The sequence below is a fragment of the Rhinoderma darwinii genome, chromosome 9, assembly GCF_050947455.1.
Source record: "Rhinoderma darwinii isolate aRhiDar2 chromosome 9, aRhiDar2.hap1, whole genome shotgun sequence".
Lineage (NCBI taxonomy): Eukaryota > Metazoa > Chordata > Amphibia > Anura > Rhinodermatidae > Rhinoderma > Rhinoderma darwinii.
Genome location: NC_134695.1, coordinates 89,190,404 through 89,212,467, shown reverse-complemented (window position 1 = coordinate 89,212,467; position 22,064 = coordinate 89,190,404). Strand labels below are relative to the sequence as shown.

The window sequence follows — 22,064 nt, the reverse complement described above, 5'->3', positions numbered from 1 at the left end:
AGACAGAGAGACAGAGAGACAGAGAGACAGAGAGACAGAGAGACAGAGAGACAGAGAGACAGAGAGACAGAGAGACAGAGAGACAGAGAGACAGATAGATAGATAGATAGATAGATAGATAGATAGATAGATAGATAGATAGATAGATATGAGATAGATAGATAGATATGAGATAGAGAGACAGAGAGACAGAGAGACAGAGAGACAGAGAGACAGAGAGACAGAGAGACAGAGAGACAGATAGATAGATAGATAGATAGATAGATAGATAGATAGATAGATAGATAGATAGATAGATAGATAGATAGATAGATAGATAGATAGATAGATAGATAGATAGATAGATATGAGATAGATAGATAGATAGATAGATAGATAGATAGATAGATAGATAGATAGATAGATAGATAGATAGATAGATAGATAGATAGATAGATAGGATTCAATAACATGCAGTTCACCTGTAACTAGGATAACATACCTTCAACACAAGCTTCTTGCACTTGGAGCGCACATCCCAGAGGACAATTGTTCTATCATATCCTCCAGATAATAGGACAGAAGCTGGGGGGGCAGAATACCATGATATTACGTGTCTCAGAAGGACATTGGTTACGATTTGCATCTCATGTATTTTCCATATTGATACATACTATTTAGTGCTATATAACAGTAAAAGCCCTTTTACACGGGTCAATTATCGGGCAAACGCTCGTTCATCTGCTGATTGTATCGTTTTAAAAATCAGAAATATTATGGTTGTCGGCAGCACATCTTGGTGTGTAAACAGGGAGCCGTGCTGCCGACATGATGATAATGTATGGGGACGAGCGATCGGAGTAACGAGCACTTGCCCTCATACTAGCTCCTTGTGAAAGGAGCAAACGAGCGCCGATCAACGAGCTGTCTTGTTGATCGGTGCTCGTTTACACTGCCCAGGGTAAGAGGACCTTTAGGCTCTGATCACACTGGCATTATGGCTTCCTTTTTTACAGAATCCAAGATGGATATGACAGATTCATTGTAACTCGCTGTGATCCGTCATAATCTGTTTTTCTCCACCAATTATCTTATAATGAGTAATAATCAGACTGCCAAAAAGCAAATAAACCTGATGGAAATAAATACAAAGGAAAGTACTTCCAATTTAACTTACCGTCCTGAGAGAACACACAGGAGCTGACGGATCCCGTGTGGGCGTTGAGGAGACGATCTGGTCCGTGGTGGCGAAATTCTCCAGTGTTAACATCCCAGATCTTTAAACCTTTGTCCCAAGACGCTGTACACAAAGAGCGGCCACTAAAACTGAAGCCACAGTCTGAAATAACGTTGTTGTGTGCTCTGCAATAAAAAGAATATAATAATGTGTATTAAAATTTTACCTGGTACAATGACAGAGCAGAGACACATCCTAGGCATGTGATTCATATCATGGAATTTTCCAGATTGCGGCCTTTTCATTTTCTGATACAACGAGAAAAATCAACCTACACATAAGAAAGATTTCTGAACAGATTTAAAGGGGTATTCTGAGGATAGACGATGATGGCATATCCCTAGGACAGGAGCCAGAAACCTTTGAAACTCCAGCTGTTGCGAAACTACAATTCCCAGCATGCCATGACAGCCTTTGGCTAGAATAAAAGCATTTGGCAGGTCAGAGCACGCTGGGAGTTGTAGTTTCTCAACAGCTGGAGTGCCGAAGGTTGCTGACCCCTGTCATAGGATATGCCATAAATGTCTGATTGGTGGAGATATGACCATTACGCCAGCAATGTCTAGAAGAAAGGGACGGCAGTTCTAAGCAAAGCGGCCTCTTTGTTTTTTGGGGTTTTTAGGCTGTGTTCAAATCTGCGTTCCAGGTTCCATTGTCTGCTCCATCATAGGAGCAGAACAATGAGAATATCGGAAACATTGGATCCGACGCATGACGGAAACCAACGGCACCCAAAGAACCTACTGACTTTGAAGGGTTTCCATCATAGTTTCCGTCACTTTGCTGGACAAAATAGCGGTGAATGCCGCAAAAACGACAGAATCTGCGACAATGAAGATGTCCACCGGACCTTCACCATTGTCACTCACTCCTACAGGAACGTCAACACAGTCATATTCACTAGAATGGGGCTGTGATGTAATACCAGGACAGCACCCAAATCTAAGCCCTGCTGCGTCACAGAAAATTATATACCACCTAAAGGCTAGGTTGAGAATTGCGTTGTGGTTCCAGCTTAAAATAGAAGCCAAAATGCATTACCGGATACATCGCACGATGAATAGCAACAGCGCAATTCACTTACAATGGGTTCATTGGGTTCCGACGTGGCGTCTGTTGTTGTGACTGGAAAAATAGTGCTGCAAACATCACTAATCTTTCTGTCAAAAATGATGGAACTGTTGACGGAGGCTGACAGCGGTGTGAACGCAGCCTAAACGTGTTCTATACTTTCATAAATGGCTCCAGGGACAGGAATTGGGAAACGGATTGCAACTTTCTAAACTTTATAGGGTATAAACTTTTGACATGTCATAGTGACATGTCAGACGTGTTGATCGTTGGGGGTCCGAGAACTGAGACCCCCACAGATCGCTAAAACGAAGCGGCAGAAGCGCTCATGTGAGCCACTTAGTTTCTGATCAGCTTTTCTCAAAAGTCGAGCAGTTGGTGTATAGGCCCTTAGACTTTCTATTGAGTCTGTACACATTACATTAACTTTCCGAGAAAAGCCGATCAGAAACCAATCGGCTCAACACTCACCCGTGTGCTTCTGCCGCTTCGTTTTAGCGATCGGTGGTTGTTTCTGTGCTCGGACCCCCACCGATCAAAACTTCTGACATGTCACTATGTCAGAAGTTTTCTGAAAGTTTAGTTACCCTTTCAAAAATTCGTACCACATCCCGATTACTTGCTCTGAGACTCCATTAGAACCTATTAAATGTATTGTTTCTTACCGGTTTAATTGGATAGTTGTACGTTTTGCGGTTATGTCCCACAATTTTACAGATCTGTCAGATGACACAGAACAAATTCTTTTACTTTCTGGATCAAAACAACATCTTGTTATGGTGGACGTGTGATGGTCTGAAAGAGAGAAGATGAATAATGTTTTATTAGTTAGGAAAAATGGCGTGTTTTTTGTTATACATTAACCCCATAAACCCTGCCATGGCACAACATCAGTAGATTATTACAACCTATATGATAGTAGGATGTCTGGTAAGAATTGGAAACATTCCCATTAGACTTAGTAGACCTTTATTCCCCTATATCTCCGCTGTGTGGTAGAAGGATAGTGACAACTCCTATGTGTCATAAAATAGGGGAGGGGGTTTAAACCCACAAAGAAATTGCGTACCTTTACCAACACTTTGGTTTACTTATCTTGTGTTTATTGTGAGAGAGTTAAGCTATTAGATCACATGTCTGACAGAAGGCGGAGCTAAACTGCTGTCTGTTTCCAAGAGCAACCAGCAGAATTTTGAAAGCAGCTTTGTATACGAATGAAGAAAACAAGATACCAATAGCTCAAAATACGTACAAAATAAAGGAAGCCAAGTATTGGCAAAACGGTTTGTCTTTTCATGTAGATTTCAATGCCAACGTTTTGTCAAAAGATAAATTATGCTTAATAGGAAGAATACAGTGTAGTAAATATAAATAATAATAGATCAAGGGTCATAAGTTTATTTGTAATAAACTAAGAGTAGTTCCCAATCTGTAACTCGTGTCTAGAGTCCAGCCAGTACAGGTCAAGGCTGAAGAAAACGCTTTACCCAAAAGGAGACGTGGGATGTTCTTGTCACCCAAGAAAAAATAAATCTCGGGACCATATTCTATCACAACACACAACGGTCTGGCTGCTGATAAACGCCCTGTATTGTATGTGGCTCACAACGTCACACAGGTTGGGGACCCCTGCACTTATATATATCATTAATGAGGGGCTTACCGTTAATAGACATTACTTTAGAAGCTGTTGCGCAATCAATGATACAGACGCCATTGTCCACATCCACGCCACATACGATGTACTTCCCATCTCCTGAAACATTACACGATGTAACAAGGCCATCCAGACTCACCGACCACTGGTAACAGAAAATATTATATATATATATATATATTCAGTCGTGTCATAGCAGTCATTAAGTAACAGGACATACCAGTGCTTTCCCGGTCTGCATATCCCATAGCTTCACAGTTTTGTCATAAGATGATGTCACCATCCTAGAGCACAAGAGAAATATTATTATCACACTGGAAGGGGACATATTAACTGCAAGAAGACTGGTCTATGAGGGATCCGTGAGAATGGGTCCCGCACGGATGCAAATCGTCCGTGAGAAATGGCCGTTTTTCATGGCACGATTTGACACCTGTTCGTATGAATAAGGCCTTAATGTGTCAAAGTTCTGACATACGGTCCTATATATGGCACTTCTGATGGTGACACCTCTGAGAACACGGGCCAGAGATAATACCCAACTGTACAGAACTCACACTTGTTACTTTTAGAGCAAAAAAGAATAAAGCATCGCAAGGCATCCTGTAACCACTGCCATAGCAATCTTTACCATATGGAGAACCAGAGGTTGCAACGCACTGGTCTAGATCCTACACTTGTTTTACCCAACGCCAGCCATATGCAAGCAGTCGATGGTCTCTTCAGTATACAGCACCTCGTTCTCTTCATGCACCATAAAACTTTCAACATGAACTACATGCAGAACGGTTTAATGGTTGCACAAATCGAATTCTACCCCTGTCCATATTCCTATAAGCTATATTTCTCCCGCAGCGGCCACCTCAATGGGAAATAAATGTCCGGGCGCTGCTTCCCTCCGTCATAACAACTCTCTTTAAGACAACACCTTTAAATCCAAAAAATGTTTACCTTTTGTTGTCAGCTGTTGGATTGCACTCAGAGATAGGACCAGTGTGTTCATCTTTAAACTCACAGATAGAGGAACAGGTAGAGAAATCCTAAAAAAAAAAGAAACCGCAAAAATTCCATCCAGTCAATAGAAATCACATTCTGTTAAAATGGAGGTACACTTCAAAGGGGGTTTCTGGTTTGGACAACCTCTTTTCTGTGGGCCGACCCCCTAAAATATAATCTATGGGGCTCCCGACGCTGAAACCCTTAGCAAACAGCTGTCATCGCTAAGAAATCAAGCATTACACAGCATGGTGACCATTAAAAGTGTGTTTCCAGAATCAACAATTATCACCTATTTACAGGATAGGTGATAACTGCCCCCAATGATTGTGAGAATGGGGTCCTGGACCCCCAGATCCTCCTCACTACACCCCCACAGTGAGAAGGAGCTGAAATGGAGAACGAGCATGCGCTCAATGTCTCTGGGCCTGACGGAAACAGCCGAGCATTGTGCTCATCTGTTCCCATCATACCCATAGACCTTCAATAAAGCACATGCTTGAGCGCCGCTTCATTCATTGTCCTACTCACTGCGTTTGAGCTGTGAGGAGGAAGAGGGGGTTTGGGACTCCTTCTCTGGATTATTGGGGGTCCGATCGATCACACAATTATCACCTATTATGGATAGGTGATCATTTTTTATTCTAGATCCATAAATCTCCATTGATTTCACTGGACAACAGCCACCCGTCAGCATGAGAACTTCTCTTTGCAGCAGCTACTCTACTCTGGCTAATAAAGGGGGTCTCAATTGACGGACCCCTTCTTGAACCTTAACATGTTGCAAAGCTCTGTGCATGGACAATGTGCGGCGGCACACTGAGTCCCTAAAAAACCTTTAGACTCTGTGTGCAGGCGTCTTTATCGAGAATACCAGCGTACAAAAGAACAGTTTGGGCCCATAGCAGGTTAAGAGCAAAATATTAAATACAACTGCTCCGTAATGCAGCCGGGAGGGTGAGGACGGCAGAAACTTCATCTTCATCAGTCATTTTTCTTCTCCTGGGCGCCCAGTCATTAATTGTTCAGACTACTGGATGTCGGACTAAAGGTAAAGCATTGTAATACACCAATATGTTAACATCCACAAAGTCACATATAAAAGCGTAGTACCTGAGGCACTCAGAGGTAACCTACCCACAGTTTTGCTGTTCCATCATGGGAACTTGATAGGATTTTTGTATCCTCAAAACAGAAATGGCAGGAACTCACAGCCCCTCTGTGCCCCTTCACGATTCTAAAAGGAACCTGCAAAACAGATCATTTAATTATAGAACATAATATAAAATAATTCAATATCAGTAACAAAAGAATCCGGTGAGATTAACGTAATACTATTTATGTATTCCTCATTATTTTTTTTATATATAAGAACGAGGGTTACTTGGCACCTTGAGAGTTATATATCTTTATATAAGGATTACCATTAGGGCATGGCCACACGTAGCGGATTTGCTCTGGAATTCCGCAGGGGACCCGTTTCTCCATTGCCTTCCACAGCTTTGTGGTTGGGTTCGTTTGCACGTTGCGGACAATTCCGCTGCGGAGCATAGGCTGCGGTGCGGAATTTGGTGTCCGCAGCATACAATGGATGTTGCGGACCTGTGGCGGACTGGTTGCGGACTCATTGCGGAATTTCTCCATTGACTTCAATGGAGATTCAAAATTCTGCAATGAAGTCCGCAGCTGTCATGCACATGTTATGTGTGCTGCGGAGCGTATTGGTTTTTTAACATGACATTTATTCATTCTGGCTGGACCTATGTGTATTTCTAGGTCTACAGCCAGACTGAGGAAGTCAATGGGGCTCCCGGAATTACGGGAGCGTTGCTAGGAGACGTCTGTAAATAGTCACTGTCCAGGGTGCTGAAAGGGTTAAGCGATCGGCAGTAACTGTTTCTGCACCCGGGACAGTGACTACCGATCCCAATATACAGCAACCTGTAAAAAAATAGAAGTTCATACTTACCCAGAACTCCCTGCTTCTGTCTCCAGTCCGGCTTCCCAGGATGACGTTTCAGTCTAAGTGACGGCTGCAGCCAATCACAGGCCAATCACAGGCTGCAGCCAATCACAGGCCAATCACAGGCTGCAGCCAATCACAGGCCAATCACAGGCTGCAGCCAATCACAGGCCAATCACAGGCTGCAGCGGTCACATGGACTGCCGCGTCATCCAGGGAGGTCGGGCTGGATGCCGAAAGAGGGACGCGTCACCAAGACAACGGCCGGTAAGTATGAAATTCTTTTACTTTCACTAGGGAAAGTGCTGTCCCTTCTCTCTATCCTGCACTGATATCCTGCACTGATAGAGAGAAGGGAAGCACTTTCACCTCAATACGCAGCAGCTAGTCCGCATCAATTTACTGCACATTTTGGGCAGATCCGCAACAGAATCTGCAACGCAGATTCTGTGCGGCATTGATGCGGACAGTTGCGGAAGAAATCCGCTACGTGTGGCCATGCCCTTATGGCTATCTGGCCGCACAAAACGTATGTTTACTTGAATTATGATTAAATGTTTATATTAAAGACCTATTGGAAACAACGCCCTGTGTGGAAATGAATGGGACATTTAAATAGGCATTGTACCTTTAAATGTCCGCTATAAAAACAGCTAACTCTGTGAACATGATTGACTGCCTCTGATGAAGTCCCTGATTGGATGAAACGCGTTAGCTAATTGCACGGTGGTGAGAGACGTCATCGCACCGCATACTTCCGGCGTGGTTGTATGCAGCACCACGCCACTAACCACGCTGTGGTAATCGCTACCCTGGCCCTTTTTTCATATCTATACAAAAGTTGCAGTTTGCACTTCAAACCTGGATATCTCCGTCACGGACGAGAGAAGAGGACGATTTCCTCAAGAAACAGCCGTAACCTGAAGCACTTTATTCAATTACTTTGACATATAATTGTACGTAATATACCTTGTTGAAGCAATCTCTTTACCTGGCCAGGTAGTGTTTTTTTACTGGTATTAGTCTGTGGGAAATCGTTATTTCTTTTTTTATATAAATAAATTTGCTACATACATATTTTCTATATCCTTACGAGCTTTAACAAATCTTTTCCACACGCTGCGTAAAATTTCCGACCAGAAATTGACCCGCGGTGCGTATTTTTCATACCGCAGAATGTCAATTCCTGCTGCAGAAAGTGGACTGAATTGCTGCGTTTTTCAGAGATGTCGCCATCTCATAACAATGTGAAAAACGCCGCAAAATACGCACCATTGAGCCGTTTTTTCGTAGCGGAAATCCTGCTAGATTCTGCGGAATTGCTGCAGAAATTTTCTGCAATTCCGTTAAGTGCGGACAACCTTTCTGTCAGGGGAACCCACGAACAGAAACCAAATGGAAACCATAGCTTTCCGTTAGCTTTACCATTGATTTCAATGGTAACGCTTCCGTTGCGAATGGTTTCTGTTTCTCTCTGTTCCGTAGGTTTCTGTTAACGGAAATCATTCGCTATGGAAGCGTTACCATTTAAATCAATGGTAAAGCTAACGGAAAGCTATGGTTTCCATTTGGTTTCTGTTCGTGGGTTTCCCTAAAGGAAAAGTCTGACAGAACCCACGACATGAACCCTGACGCAGATGTGAACGAAGCCTAATTTTGCCCTATACGGTATATATTTATGCACTTTGTGGCGGTATTATTTTGACTATATATATTCCAAACCTGCGCTAGAAAACTGCAGAACCTTATTGGTTGCTATGAGCAACATAATTGCATTATAATTTTGGGGTTGTCACTAGGTGCAAACATCAGGATGCAACCTGGAAATCAAGTCTTAGGCCTCATTTACACGAGCGTATTATACGCGCGTGCGACGTTAAACTGGTTCAGCACCATGGACAGTGACTTCCGCTCCGAAAATCCATGAACCTGTAAAAAAAAAAAGACGTTCTGACTTACCGATAACTCCGGTCCAACCTCCCGGGATGACAGTTCAGTCCAAATGACAGCTGCAGCCAATCACAGGCTGCAGCGGTCTCATGGACTGCGGCGTCATCCTGGGAGGTGGGGCCGGATGGCAAGAGAGGGACGCGTCACCAAGGCAACGGCCGGGAGCCCGGACTGGGGGAAGCAGGAAGTTCTTGGTAAGTATGAAAGTCTTTTTATTTTCACAGGTTGGTGTATATTGTGATCGGCATTCACTGTCGAGGGTGCTGAAAGAGTTACTGCCGATCAGTTAGCTCTTTCAGCACCTTGGACAGTGACGGGCCTCGACTACCTCATCTCTATGATGGCGGCTGCGTGAAAATCACGCAGCCGCGCATCATGACACACGGAGCTGTCAAATGCCTTTTGCGCGTTTAAAACGCAACAAGGCTGCGTATACGCAGTGCATACGCCATGCATACGCGCGCAAAACGCAGCGTTTTTTGCGCGCGCAAAACGCATACGCTCGTGTAAATGAGGCCTTACTGTTATGCCGGAAAGATTGTAGATGTGGCAGAAACACTACTGGCACCAGTACCCTAGTATTGATTAGCAGCCCTAGAAATATACCTCAATGGAAGTCATTTTTATATACCTGAAGCTTTGCTTACTGTGAAACTTATATATAAAGTTTAGTGAGAAAAAAAAAAGGATTGCCCAAAACAACCAGTCAGCTTGCTTCTTTCATTTTCTAACTGCCTTTGAAAACGAAAGCTGCAATCTGATTGGTTGCTAAGGGCAAACACTTATCTATCAATTCTAATGCGCTGCGTTTTATACACTGGCGTTAGGAAAGTGCTGCTGAAAGACGACGACCTGGGATAATTTCTCACTGTGCCACACGTTCTCCGCGCTCGTTTTCGTCTCCATGTCAAGAAGGCTTCGCTTTCCGTTTAGCGGCATCTCCCCATACAACGCAGCTAGACTATCGGCAGCACGTCCGGAGTTTTCGTCCCTATAGCAACTAGCTACAGAGGCCGCGCTGGCCCAAACTACTGTAGTAACGCGCCATCTATAGGCGACTTTGTGGTAGTTTCTACCTTTTAACTAAAGTGCAAACTCACTTAGTCCTGCCCTTCACTTACCATATAAGATGAGGGAGGTTGTTTTGTCCACTTTATTAAATACTAATCTATATTCTGGTTGCAACTTGCAGGAGATACCTCAGGGTAACCTGTATTTTAGGAATGACACATTAGGGAACACGTAAAATTTAATGAAAACCTTTAGACTAGGTGCCGGCCTACACGGTGACTTTGGCTGCAACACAAATCACACGACAAAAAAAACAACGCTATTTCGCCCTGCTTGCATCGCAGGCTATGAAAGTAAATGTTGCCGTTTTATCACCGGCCGGTTGAAGAAACCGACGCAAAAAAACAAAAACCTGCTGTTTTTTTTTACTACGGTCGTGTCGCGCCAACCTGTGGGTCACATCGCGGCCACATTGATTTTCATTAGCTGCAACGCAGGCAGGGCCACACAGCGATCTTTCAGCACGCGATCTGTGTCGCAGCCAAAGTCGCAACAAGGATTTTTAGACCCCTTAAAAGTAGTGGCCCAATTTTATTTATTTCATCTAAACTTACCTTTGAAATTCACCACATTCATGCTATTTTAAAGGGTCGGAAAGAGACTTGTCGTGACCGGTGACGCTTGGCACAGAGGATGAACTAGACTTAAACACAAGACTTCGGTCAGGAGCAATTATGGGATACCGGAAGCAGGATACGGGAACACTCGGAACAGGATACAACTAAGGGGCCATTTGCTAACGAACATGGGTAGACAGAACAACGCTCAGGCGAGGAGGAAGAGGGCAGAGTCCATTTTATAGTCCAGGGTGTGAAGGGATTGGCTGGAGAACTAAACACTGATGCGCGCACACCCTACGGGACACCAAGGGGAGCAGCAGCGCGTGCCGGCGTCTCTAGGGAGGGAGACGCCGGCATGAAGAAAGCGTCCTGCGTGCGTGGCTGCCGGTTTGTAGGACGTGCTGGCGGTCAGCAACAGATTACATGCAACATATTTTTATTTCTCCAGTGCATCTAAAATAATTTTGAAAAATATTCTTTTTTGCGTATGCAGCTCCTATGAAGACCTACAAGTAACCATGGAGCTTCTAGTCTGACACAGGTCAGCATTGGAGCATTTTTTGTTGTTGCTTTTTTTAAAGTGCCCATAGCCTGGAAAAAATGATGATCCAGCATTATACAAGTTCTATTGGAAATCTATGGTAATAAGAGCCACATATAGTAAGGGCTCCTAACCGGACAATCATCCACAGATCGTCACGGTCTGTGGGTATGTGGACCCACTGGGCCGTACAGCCGTAGCGGTATAGCAGCTGGCCAAACAGGGTACAAAGTCAATGTCTATATTTCAGATAAAGGTATCGGTGACAATTCAGACAGTAGCGATGGTTTAGGCTCAGATGGAACTCTGGCAGCAGGCAGACAACAGGTGCGATGAAACACAGCGGGTGTAGCAGGCGACAACACGACTCCAACTCCGTACAGCACAGAAACACGGTAGCACAGGATACAGCTAGCAGGAACGGGAACACTGGGAACTGAAGAACACTCAAGGAACCATTTTCAAAGACTGACATGGGAAGGTACAAACAACGCTCAGGCAAGGAAGGAAGGGGCAGAGCCCTTCGTATAGTCCAGGGTGATCTGGGAGCAATCAGCTCAATTTTGCACTTTCAGCTCTTTAAGACTGGACTGAACTCGGGCGCGCACCCTAGTGGACAGGACGGCCGCATGTGCTGGCTTCTTTGGAGAGAAAGGCGTCGACAGGATGAGAGGAGTTCGTGGTCAGCAACCGCGGACGTTTCACAGATAATTACATATATTCAAAGTTTAAAAGGCAAAACTGACGATTAACGTTTCCCATTTAATATAAAGCGATTTCTCTCTGTTCTCAGCCATCGGCTGCGATTGGCATGCCACCGTATCTGTGTTTACAGTAAAATTCCTATAAACTGGTTTTCTGGGAAAAGAAACCGTAGGATAGTCCATCAATATATGATGGGTGTGGGTTGGACCCCCGCCAATTACCAGAGCGGCTTCAATGATTATAATCCAGACAGTGTCCATACATAAGCCTTTGCTTGATACTGCAGCCCACTGGCATATACAATGGATATATGCGATTGCTGCGGGCAAGACCATTGGGATCCTCATACATATTGAGAATGTAACCCCTTTGGCCTGTATAAATACAGCGCCATGTTCATCCGTGGGCTTGATCTGGTATTGCAAGTCAGCCGCAATAACTTGAATGGGCCTGGGCTGTAATACAAGACAAAGAGCAAGGCCAAAAGGTAGAGCTGGACAAAGCCAAAGGAACCACAAGGGACCCTCTATGATCCAGAGGGGAGAGTCGCTAAGAAGCAGCCGCTCATACTCTGGCCGACTCGGGCCTTTGACGTATCATATGGAAAGCCATTCATCTGCATGGCCTCCATGTAATATTATTTTCTCCCTATAGAGGCCACCGCCAGGAAAATAAGTGGCCAACGTCAACCTCCCCCGGCCAGAGGTCTTGGGAGGATGTCCTGTGGCCCCATATTGAAGTGGTTGTCTGTTTTGAGTTACTACTAATTTTTTCAGACTTCTTGGCCATGTTGTGCCCAATCTTGTAGCAGATCATACATATAGACCAACACAAGGTATAGAATACAAGCAGCAGGCGGGATTATAGTACAAAGTCCTGATTTTATTTAATAGAAACGAATTTCCTTAGAATATACAAATTTACATCCATGATCTTGTATATAAATATATTTAAAGAAAGCTTGTGGGTCGGGAAGATCCATTCACTGACTGATAGGTTGCTCATCGCTGGGAGTGAGGAATAGGAAGATTTTTTAACCTGAAAAAAAAAAATATAACAAAATAAATATATTTTTGCAGTTTTCGTAGCAAAACTAAAGATGCGGATAATTGGGGACATTAATGCACGGTAATGTGCATGAGGCCTTATTCTGTACACTACTACCAAATACACGGAGGAGTAAAAGAAGACTAAGAAGGCAAAATAGGACATTAAAATATATTACAAAAGGAACAGTAAAACATATAAAAAGGTCGAAAATATAAAATAACATCCCAGCATTTCCTTCCTTAGGCCCCGTGCAGACGACCGTGCCCGTAATCACGGTCCGTGATTACGGGTACAGCCAGCTGTTGACAGGACCGTGCTCCCATTATAAAGTATAGGAACCTGGTATGTAAAATAAAAAAAATTTAAAAAAAAAGGAAATGTCCTATTTTTTACGGAAAGTTTCTACAGGCCGGACACCTTCCCGCAAATATACTGGAAGGTGTCAGTCGACCATAGAAATGAATGGGTCCGTAATTACGGATGAAATCTACAGTCGTGTGCATGGGGCCCTAATCTCCTCCTCTCTTTTGATCTTATTTGGTCTCCTAATACAAATAAAGATGAAAAATACATAAAGAAATCTTCTCTATGTGTCCCAGGGGATCAGCCATGTCTCCCTCAATATCCTGTGTCTGGCTGTAAGACAACTGGCTGCAGCAGGATCCTCCCCCCTCTGCCCTGTCTGCAGTAAAACAAAAAGATTGGGTAATCCCCACCCCACCTCAATAGATCAACTTGAAGATTTACCCCTTTGTTCTCTGCAGGATTTGTAAAAGACTATTTGCTTCAGGAACACGGACAAGATACCGCAGACTGACAAAACAGGGAGGGCAAGATTTAAATTTATTATTCACAAGGTTTAGGGTCCTTTCAAATCTATTAGCTACAAGCCAACATCTATGACTTTTATTGCATATAACGGTTTCATTGTAGTGGATGGGACTTTAAACACAAAAAGAAACTACAAACACATTTATATAATGTAATGGACAACCAAGCTGATTTTTTATTGTATTTTTTTATTACACGCCCGATGCGCCTTCCAGTTTTCTCATCATTCGTTCCCATTTACGTCAATGGAGAAAAATGGCAGAATTAAAAAACAATAATAAGTGAAACGGTTGCTCATATTACTTATTTGCATCATTTAAGACCACCGACCTCTTCAGAAGCTCTCTGGGGGTTATGTCCACGGTGTTCTCGGCGTCGCTGAGACTTTCGCTGCTGTCATGATCTGAGCTCTTGTCCTCGGTTTTCCTTTTTTGTTTACTTTTGTGCTTTTGTTTTTTGTGTTTTTTCTTCTATATTACAAAATAAAATCCACATATGATTAGCTTTAAAATCTTTTTTTATTATTACAAATTTTCTGCTCCAAAAGGCTTTGCCTTTTTTTTATATGTTATTGCTTTTAGTATGTCATTAAATTTTATTTGTGTTTTTGTGTTGTACATTTTTCTTTTTACTTCTCTATGGGGGCTGCCATTTTTTTTTTCATCTCTGTATGTGTCGATTAACGACACATACAGAGATGGAATACGGCACATACATCCCCATAGAGAATGCGAACGGAAGCCGTTCCATTCACTATAGCGTACGCCGTCTGTTTGGGAACGGCGCATGCCGGACAGTAAGATGACGACTTCCGTCCATATGTTCAGAAGCAAGGACTAGGAGCGGAGGGAGCGGCAGCGACAGGTAATGTTATGTTTGTGTATGTGATGTGTGTGTATGTTCGGGTTATATTGTCTGATTAACACTGTATCTAATCCTCCTACACTGTGCATTCGCTCAAAAAATGGCAGCACACAGTGTAGGAGGTTTGAACATTCAACCCCCTCCTTTCTCCTGGCACTAGCCAGGATAAGGGAGGGGGGATTGTGTGAGGACACTAGAGTGTGTCTTCTCCAATTTTGCAGCATAAAGCAATGAGGTTGCTTTACCACATGCCAATGCTGCAATTTTGGGAATTGCTCCCTTTAGTGACCAGTACAGGGAAATGTTATAAATTAGAATCTAATTTATAATATTTCCTGACTTGTGAAAAAAATTAGAACAATGTGTAATTATTTATATACTAACAGTTTAACTAAAAAAAATATATATATATATATATATTTATTTTTTTCTAGCGACACATTCGCTTTAAAGACAAAGGTTAAAAGGGGTTTTCGTGTTTTAGGTAATTAAAGATTGATTAAATAATGATAAATTCTGTAATTTTCTCAAAATAATATTAGTTTAAATTCCTCACCACTTAAGATCTCTGCTTGCTTGACTGGTGCTAAAAACGTATCGGTAATGAGCTGCACAGCTTATTACAAGAGATCTCTGATACATCAGCTCCATACCAAAAACAACGGTTAATGACTATCACTACGTCTATGGACAGCTGTAGTTTCGGAGGCAGTGGGGATTCTGGCTCTTCACAGATTAAACAATAGGCAGTCTCACCTTTTCCTTCTTGTGTTTATGTTCCTTTTTTACTTTGTGTTTTTCTTTGTGTTTTTTATGTTTCTGCTTCTTAGGTTCATTCAGACTCCCTGATGAGTAAGTGCTCGACATCGCAGGACCACCTGATTTGGGGCAAATATAAAAAAAGTTACACATTGATGCCAGTGATAACGAACGGCGAGGCATAATAACAAAACTTGGTGCAAATGTTAAATTGGAGGTGTAACCTGTAGTAAACAAATCAGAATACTGCTGGATTTTTGTGACGGGAGAGAAAAAAAACCAAAACACAACAATTTCGCTGCCTATGGAAATTAAAGGAGACTTAGGTAAAACATTAGAAAACAGTCCTGTTACAGGCCCAAAGCCTGAGGCTGCACTACTGAGAGATTCTGACAACAACTTGTTCCTTTCTTATTTCGGTCAGGTGCAGTGCTGTCATGGAGACCTGGCGTGGTTTACGATCACCTAATACATTACTGATGAATGAGGAGCTGCCAATAGCAACCATGGAGATTAAAGGCTATGAACACCTTTGAATTAATTTTTTTCCATAAATATGTCTATCAGTGTGTTTGGGGCAACTTTCTACAATTAATTTTTTTATTAAAAATTATTTTTACTTTTTGGAGATACAGCTGCTTTGTATCTTGTATACAGAGCAGCTGTATCTAGCGCTGAAACCTGTGTCCGTCAGGTCAGCAGCACTGACGGGTGCAGTGTCAGCGGGTCCTGTGTGACTGACACGAAGGATCGAGCTGTTATGAACTTAGATGTGATCGATAACAGGTGGATCCTGCATGTCAGAGTCATGCAGGACCCGCTGACACTGAACCCGTCAGTCCCGCTGACCTGACGGACCCAGCGCTAGAAAACACCCATTTGGAAATGTAAGCAGCAACCCGTGTTCTAGGGACAACACCTCCATTTCTTTGCACCAGATGAACGACTTACTAGATGCAGATACAGGCGGTAACTTAGGACCAAATTCTTCCGTGTCCATTTTATCCAAATCATCCTTTACGGCAGGCGGAACAGTAGGAGGAACTGAAAGTTTTACTGTTGATTCAGGTTCTGTGAATAAAAATACTTCTTGTGAAAACGTGTAGCAGACAAAGATCTCGCTCCGATTCTACATAATTTAATATCCTCTCACTTCTAGTATAGGGATCACAGGGGGATTAAGATTTTCGTGCTAAACCAATAGCGAATACTGCAGAGCAACAATTAGATTATGTGGAGATATTAGACCTCTCTCATAAAGTCAACCTCCAAATAGAAGGAGCTGCAAGCAAAATGTCAAATGTCATGCCGACTATTCAAATGAGTAGCCAACCAGGTAGAACATGGAGCAGTCGTGTCCTCCAGAGCAGCACTCTTTGGCGCATCGAAGGTCGGTCTAAGTAGGGGTGGTCTTCATGAGGCGACTTCTTTAATTGGGCCAGAGCATTGGTGTTTTTATTGCATGATTTACCGAAAAGGTCCGATTTTGTATTTGTTTGGATTCTCTTTGGACTTTTAATATCTAATTTTACATTTTCTTCAGAAATTATTGCTTCATATAAACCAAATCAAACAAATAAAATATTTACTTTGTCAGTGCAAACATTAAGGCAACATTCCAGGAAAACACCACGCAGTATTCTGTATAATGATCTAAGCTGCATTTTTGGGGGTTTATTTGGTCTTTCTGCTATTGCTTCCACAAAAATAATCCAGTGTTGAATCCTTTGGGTGCAATACACTCCACCCCAACTGCAAAAACCTAAAAAAGGCAAAACGAGCAATACCTGCTCTTCTGCATAAACGGGAACGGGAGCCACTCTATACAGCAGCTCTCTAAACTAGGAGGGTTAAAGACCGAGGGCATGTGTCCCTTTAAATAGTCTTCATTTAGGATGACTCCACCCAAAACGTTAAAAAAAAAAAAGTTTTTATCACTGCCCCTTTCATCCAGTGAGGGAGTGATCGCCAACGTCGCGGCGCGTCACCTTGTACTTTGGATGATGCCGCAGCCTCCGATTTGCTGGTTTCAGCGTCTGCATTGGGAGGAGACGAGTCCTCGTCACTTTCTTCATCGGACGAGGAGGATTTCTCATCCGAAGACTCTGCAAATATTGCTTTAAACAAATCAATAGACGGCCTCTTCTCTTCCTCTTCTGAATCCTGCTCTGCGTGCCCTGATGGACCCTAAAAATAAGACATTTAGCACGATAAAGAAATGCGATATCAGTAATGGGAGAAAACATAAATGGTGTCTGGTCCACAATCAATGGCGTGTGATTCGGTGACAGCGATCAATTGTATTTGCCTCCTACTTGAGTTGATAGAGGACTTACACTGGGATGAACCCACTTTTTACCCTTACAAACTGCTTTATTATTTTAAAAAAACACAATAAAGCAAAAAGGTTACGCATATTTGGTATCGCCGCGTCCGTAACGACCCCGACTATAAAGCGGTTACATTATTTAATCCGCACGGTGAACGCTGTAAAAAATAAAATAAAAAACAATGGAAAAATTGCTGTTTTCTGTTAATCCTGACTTTAAAAAAATGTGATAAAAAGTGATCAAAAAGTCGCATCTACTCTCAAATGGTACCAATAAAAACTACAAGTCGTCCTGCAAAAAACAAGCCCTCATACAACTGCATCGGCGGAACAATAAAATAGTTATAGCCCTTCGAATGTGACGATGGAAAAACTTAAAAAATGGCTTAAAGTTTAGTTACCCTTTAATTTAAACATAAATGTATCATTTGTACCATTACTTGACATTAGTTCTTCCCAGTCTATGTCCTGAATTGAAGCCCTCATCCTTAAAATGACAAAGGGAATGTGTCGCTTTTTCAGTTAAACAGTTAGTATATAAATGATTACACATTGTTTTAATTTTTTCACAAGTCAGGAAATATTATAAATTAGATTCTAATTTATAACATTTCCATGTGCTGGTCACTAGAGGGAGCAATTCCCAAAATTGCAGCATTGGCAATGTGGTAAAGCAACCTCATTGCTTTATGCTGCAAATTTGGTGTGGACACACTCTTCTCTAGTGTCCTCACACAATCCCCCCTCCCTTCTTCTGGCTAGTGCCAGGAGAAGGAGGGGGTTGAATCTTCAAACCTCCTACAATGTGTGCCGCCATTTTCTGAGCGAATGCAGTGTAGGAGGATTAGATACAGTGGTAATCAGACAGTATAACACGAACATAATACACACATAATAACACATGAACATAATACACACATCACTTACACAAACATAACTTACCTGCTCCAGCCGCTACCGCCGCCTCCACTCCTAATCCTTGAGTCTGCGCATATGGCCGGAGGTCTTGAACATATGGCCGGAAGCCGCGACCGCAAGTAGTCATCTTACTGTCCGGCCGCGGCTTCCGGTCCACATGAAAATGGAGCCGGATGTCGCTCTACCAAAGACCTTCCTTTTGGTCTGTGTGGGAGCGGCGCATGCGCTGTTCCCACACAGACGGCGTACGCTATAGTGAATGGAACGGCTCCCGTTGGCATTCACTATGGGACTGTATGTGCCGTATTCCATGGCTGTATGTGTCGTTAATCGACACATACAGAGATGGAAAAAAAAATGGCAGCCCCATAGAGAAGAAAAAGAAAGAAAAAAGTACAACACAAAATCACAAATAAAATTAATTTTAACATCAAACTAAAAGCAATATTATATATATAAAAAAAAAAAATAATTTCGTGACACCTTCCCTTTAAGATCTCTGCTTGAAGCTCTTGAATATAAATTTTTTTGGGTTTTCTTCCAGGGAGATAAACATTTGTTTTGGTTATGTAAAAGGTCACACGGGTGCTGGGCTTTCTGCAGTTATCACGGTGTGATCATGACAAGGCCAGGAGAAATATCCATTATCAGGGAGTAAACAGATTTCCATTCATAGAAAGCAAGAAGATTGAGAAAATTGATACACAAAATATAAACATAAGAAAATAGCAAAACTTTCCAGAATATTTATTTAATGCAGTTAGTTGCTTATTGGCAATTAAGGGGTTTCTTTACTACACCAGCAAGACCACAAATGGCTGAAAAATTGAATAAAAAATAAATATTGCCATTTTTAACTATTTAAAAAAAAATAAAAAAGCCTTCCGCTTCTTCCTCTGGTTCCAGCACCAACCTGCCGTTATAAACCTTTTGCATTCATACCTGTAGACATACCTGGGTTGGGACAACAGCAGCTGCTGTAGACGGAGTATCTTTCATCTCTGTGCTCGTTTCTTCTTTTATTCCTTCAGTCTTGCTACGCGCCAGACTTAAAAACTCACTGATCGAGTCTTTCTTCTTTTCTTCAGCAGGCGACATATCCCACCTGGATGATCTCTTCGGTTCTGGAATATATAAATGAATAAAGAAATGCTGCAATGCCACATATGCATCACTTCAAGGCTATGTGCACTTTTGCATCCATTTTTTTTATTTTTTTTTTAATTGCTCCAATGCATTTAAAATTAAATTTTAAAAAATAAGCAGCTTTGCAAATAGACTTGATTTAAAAAAACAATGTATCGTTTTGTGTATACAGCCCTCATACAAAAGTTAATTTGTAGTCTGTAACCACGAAGACACAAGTCTAAATTTTGTTTTAAAAAAAAAACTCTTTGCAAAGTTGCTTCAACTTTTTTTTATATTAAATGCATTGAAGAAATAACAAGTTAATGCCAAAGTGTCCACACCCTTTAAGTGTCAGGAGACCCCAATTCCCTATTAAGACATTTATATAATATCCTGTCGATTTGCCTTAAATGTCTAAAAGGTGAAAAACCCCTTTAAGTAGATTGAAGAAAGGGCGTCTTACTGTTTTCAGAAGTCGGCTGTAGTTTCTCAGGTCTAGCGGAGGTAATCGTGTTAGTTGGTGGTTGTGGTTCAGGAACGGTTAAAAAATTGAAGACTGAGAACTTGTCCCTTTTGACCTTTGGAAGCCCAATGATGGTTGACCTGAAAATCAAAAATATTCTTTATAAAAGTATAAAAAAAAAAAAATATCTATCTCATTGGGTAGCGACCCTCCATGGGAAAAGTAGGGAACAGGACTGGTATGCCACCGAACCAATTACTAGATGATACTAAAAGCACCCCTACCCCAGCTGCCAATCAGGTGGTATATATATATATATATGGCGCGGGTTTAAGCTTGCTGCCCGAGCGATTGGAAAACGGACATCCTGGCACCCGACATTCAAAGACTACCAGGGACCCTGGAGGGAAGACCGAAGCAGTTTTCACTGCCTCTGTCATCTCTGTGCTCATTGGCCCATGTGACTGGTCATATGACCGCCAGGATGCCAGCAGTAGGAGGCTGCTGATTGGTCTAACTAGACCCAGCGCAGTCCTAACAGTGACAATAGTCACTATAAGAGGGCCGATTTCTCATGTAAATAATTTTTTTTCAAACTATAAACCTAAAAAAAAATAAAATGGTGTATATAGAAAAAGTAAAAAAACAAACCTGCGTGGACTCTTGAAAAAAAGAATAAAAAAAATTCACGTCGCCCAACAAAATAGAAACGTTAAAAAGCTGTTTAATTAACGCGTGCTAAAAATGGCTAAACGGTGCCTGGTTCTGAACCAGTTAGGATCTTTTTGTGGTGGGAGGGGGGGGGGACGGACGGTTGGAAATGGATAAGCTTCAGTTAGTGTATAGCTCTTGGAGACATCTGAATGAAACCCCAATTTAGGAATAAACAGCTCTATGATAGTGGTGACAACTATCTTCTTTATTTCAGGTTGTCATAGCCCCGCCTTTTTTTATCTTGCAATTTAAAAACCATCTAAATTATTATAATGTATGGCAAATGTATTGATTATTATGGGACTCTAGGAAACATTGGGCAACTCCATCCAAAAGATTGCTTTCAATTTTGCCTGACTTTCAAGGTCCGTTTGGGTAAGGAAACCATCAGTACAAAGGATAAGAAGAAGTGAATCATACACGGTAGTCAGGGGAACAGCGACACCATTTTCACGCTGGGTGGAGATGGGCTTTGAATACAGTGACACACAAATCTCGGTTTACAATAGGGAGTAAGGAACCGACTATAGGAATCTGGAATCTTCTGGAGGGTCTAGACTATTCATGATTTGCCCCTCTATTGACCGGGCCAACAGGCAAGCCCGGGCCTGCAGAGTGCTGTATGAATGACATTCTCCTGCAGCTTACCCTGGATAAGGATCGGGGATATTAAAGCGTTTACACAGCAGTCTGTCAGGGTGCCACTCGTATTTATCCCTCGTCAATTTTCCAAACATTTTCATTTTCACTGCCGCAGCCTTGTCATCTATGTCACCCTGCAGGAAACATGGGAAGCATGAGAAGGACGACGGGAGCAACGCGGGACAAGAGGAATGAATAAGGGGGGATTTACTCGTAGTGATTTTTCGTACAACACGACCATTTTCTGTTGCATCGTACGATCGTCTTGCGTGTAAACGTGCTCGATTAGCTGCATAGTAAATATTAAAGGGGTATTCCGCATTCTTAAAATGGTCATTCATCTTAATAGGTGTAAAAACAAACTTACATATTCACCTTTAAAATTCTGTGCAATTCCTGCGTAGCCGGAGCGGAGGTCCCACGCGGGGTTTTGTTAGCGCAATGACGTCATGCTGAGCACGTGACCGTAGCAGCCAGTTACTGGTAAAGTGCCGTCCATACGGACATCACTGAGGAGGTCAGTCATCGGCTGCCATGGCGGACTATCCAGTATGACAAATCATGGCGTGTCTTGCAAAAATAAGACCCTGCGGGGGATGGGGTTACCTGCCATGCAGAATTTAAAAGGCGAGTTTA

General features: G+C 42.4%; 2 protein-coding genes and 1 long non-coding RNA gene across 3 annotated transcripts in view; 1 reads left to right on the top strand and 2 right to left on the bottom strand.

Moving 5' to 3' along the window:
• WDR88 (WD repeat domain 88) overlaps nucleotides 1-9,869 on the bottom strand; it is an 18,009-nt gene extending 8,140 nt beyond the window's left edge. Inside the window, exons 1-8 of the mRNA XM_075838448.1 lie at nucleotides 9,706-9,869; nucleotides 6,078-6,188; nucleotides 4,896-4,984; nucleotides 4,165-4,228; nucleotides 3,951-4,089; nucleotides 2,953-3,082; nucleotides 1,157-1,341; nucleotides 482-564 (exon numbers count right to left, since the gene is read on the bottom strand). Of these exons, the coding sequence (XP_075694563.1) occupies nucleotides 482-564; nucleotides 1,157-1,341; nucleotides 2,953-3,082; nucleotides 3,951-4,089; nucleotides 4,165-4,228; nucleotides 4,896-4,984; nucleotides 6,078-6,188; nucleotides 9,706-9,792 (888 nt within the window). The 5' untranslated portion in view covers nucleotides 9,793-9,869. The remainder of the gene's footprint in view (nucleotides 1-481; nucleotides 565-1,156; nucleotides 1,342-2,952; nucleotides 3,083-3,950; nucleotides 4,090-4,164; nucleotides 4,229-4,895; nucleotides 4,985-6,077; nucleotides 6,189-9,705) is intronic.
• On the top strand, nucleotides 8,970-15,915 carry LOC142661156 (uncharacterized). Its single transcript, XR_012850653.1, has 3 exons — nucleotides 8,970-9,047; nucleotides 15,306-15,560; nucleotides 15,659-15,915. It is a non-coding gene; the product is annotated as an uncharacterized LOC142661156 (long non-coding RNA).
• The window catches only part of GPATCH1 (G-patch domain containing 1), a 25,410-nt gene continuing 15,937 nt past the window's right edge, over nucleotides 12,592-22,064 (bottom strand). Inside the window, exons 13-20 of the mRNA XM_075838447.1 lie at nucleotides 21,435-21,562; nucleotides 20,073-20,212; nucleotides 19,436-19,605; nucleotides 17,223-17,421; nucleotides 16,186-16,305; nucleotides 15,232-15,353; nucleotides 13,942-14,081; nucleotides 12,592-12,768 (exon numbers count right to left, since the gene is read on the bottom strand). Of these exons, the coding sequence (XP_075694562.1) occupies nucleotides 12,732-12,768; nucleotides 13,942-14,081; nucleotides 15,232-15,353; nucleotides 16,186-16,305; nucleotides 17,223-17,421; nucleotides 19,436-19,605; nucleotides 20,073-20,212; nucleotides 21,435-21,562 (1,056 nt within the window). The 3' untranslated portion in view covers nucleotides 12,592-12,731. The remainder of the gene's footprint in view (nucleotides 12,769-13,941; nucleotides 14,082-15,231; nucleotides 15,354-16,185; nucleotides 16,306-17,222; nucleotides 17,422-19,435; nucleotides 19,606-20,072; nucleotides 20,213-21,434; nucleotides 21,563-22,064) is intronic.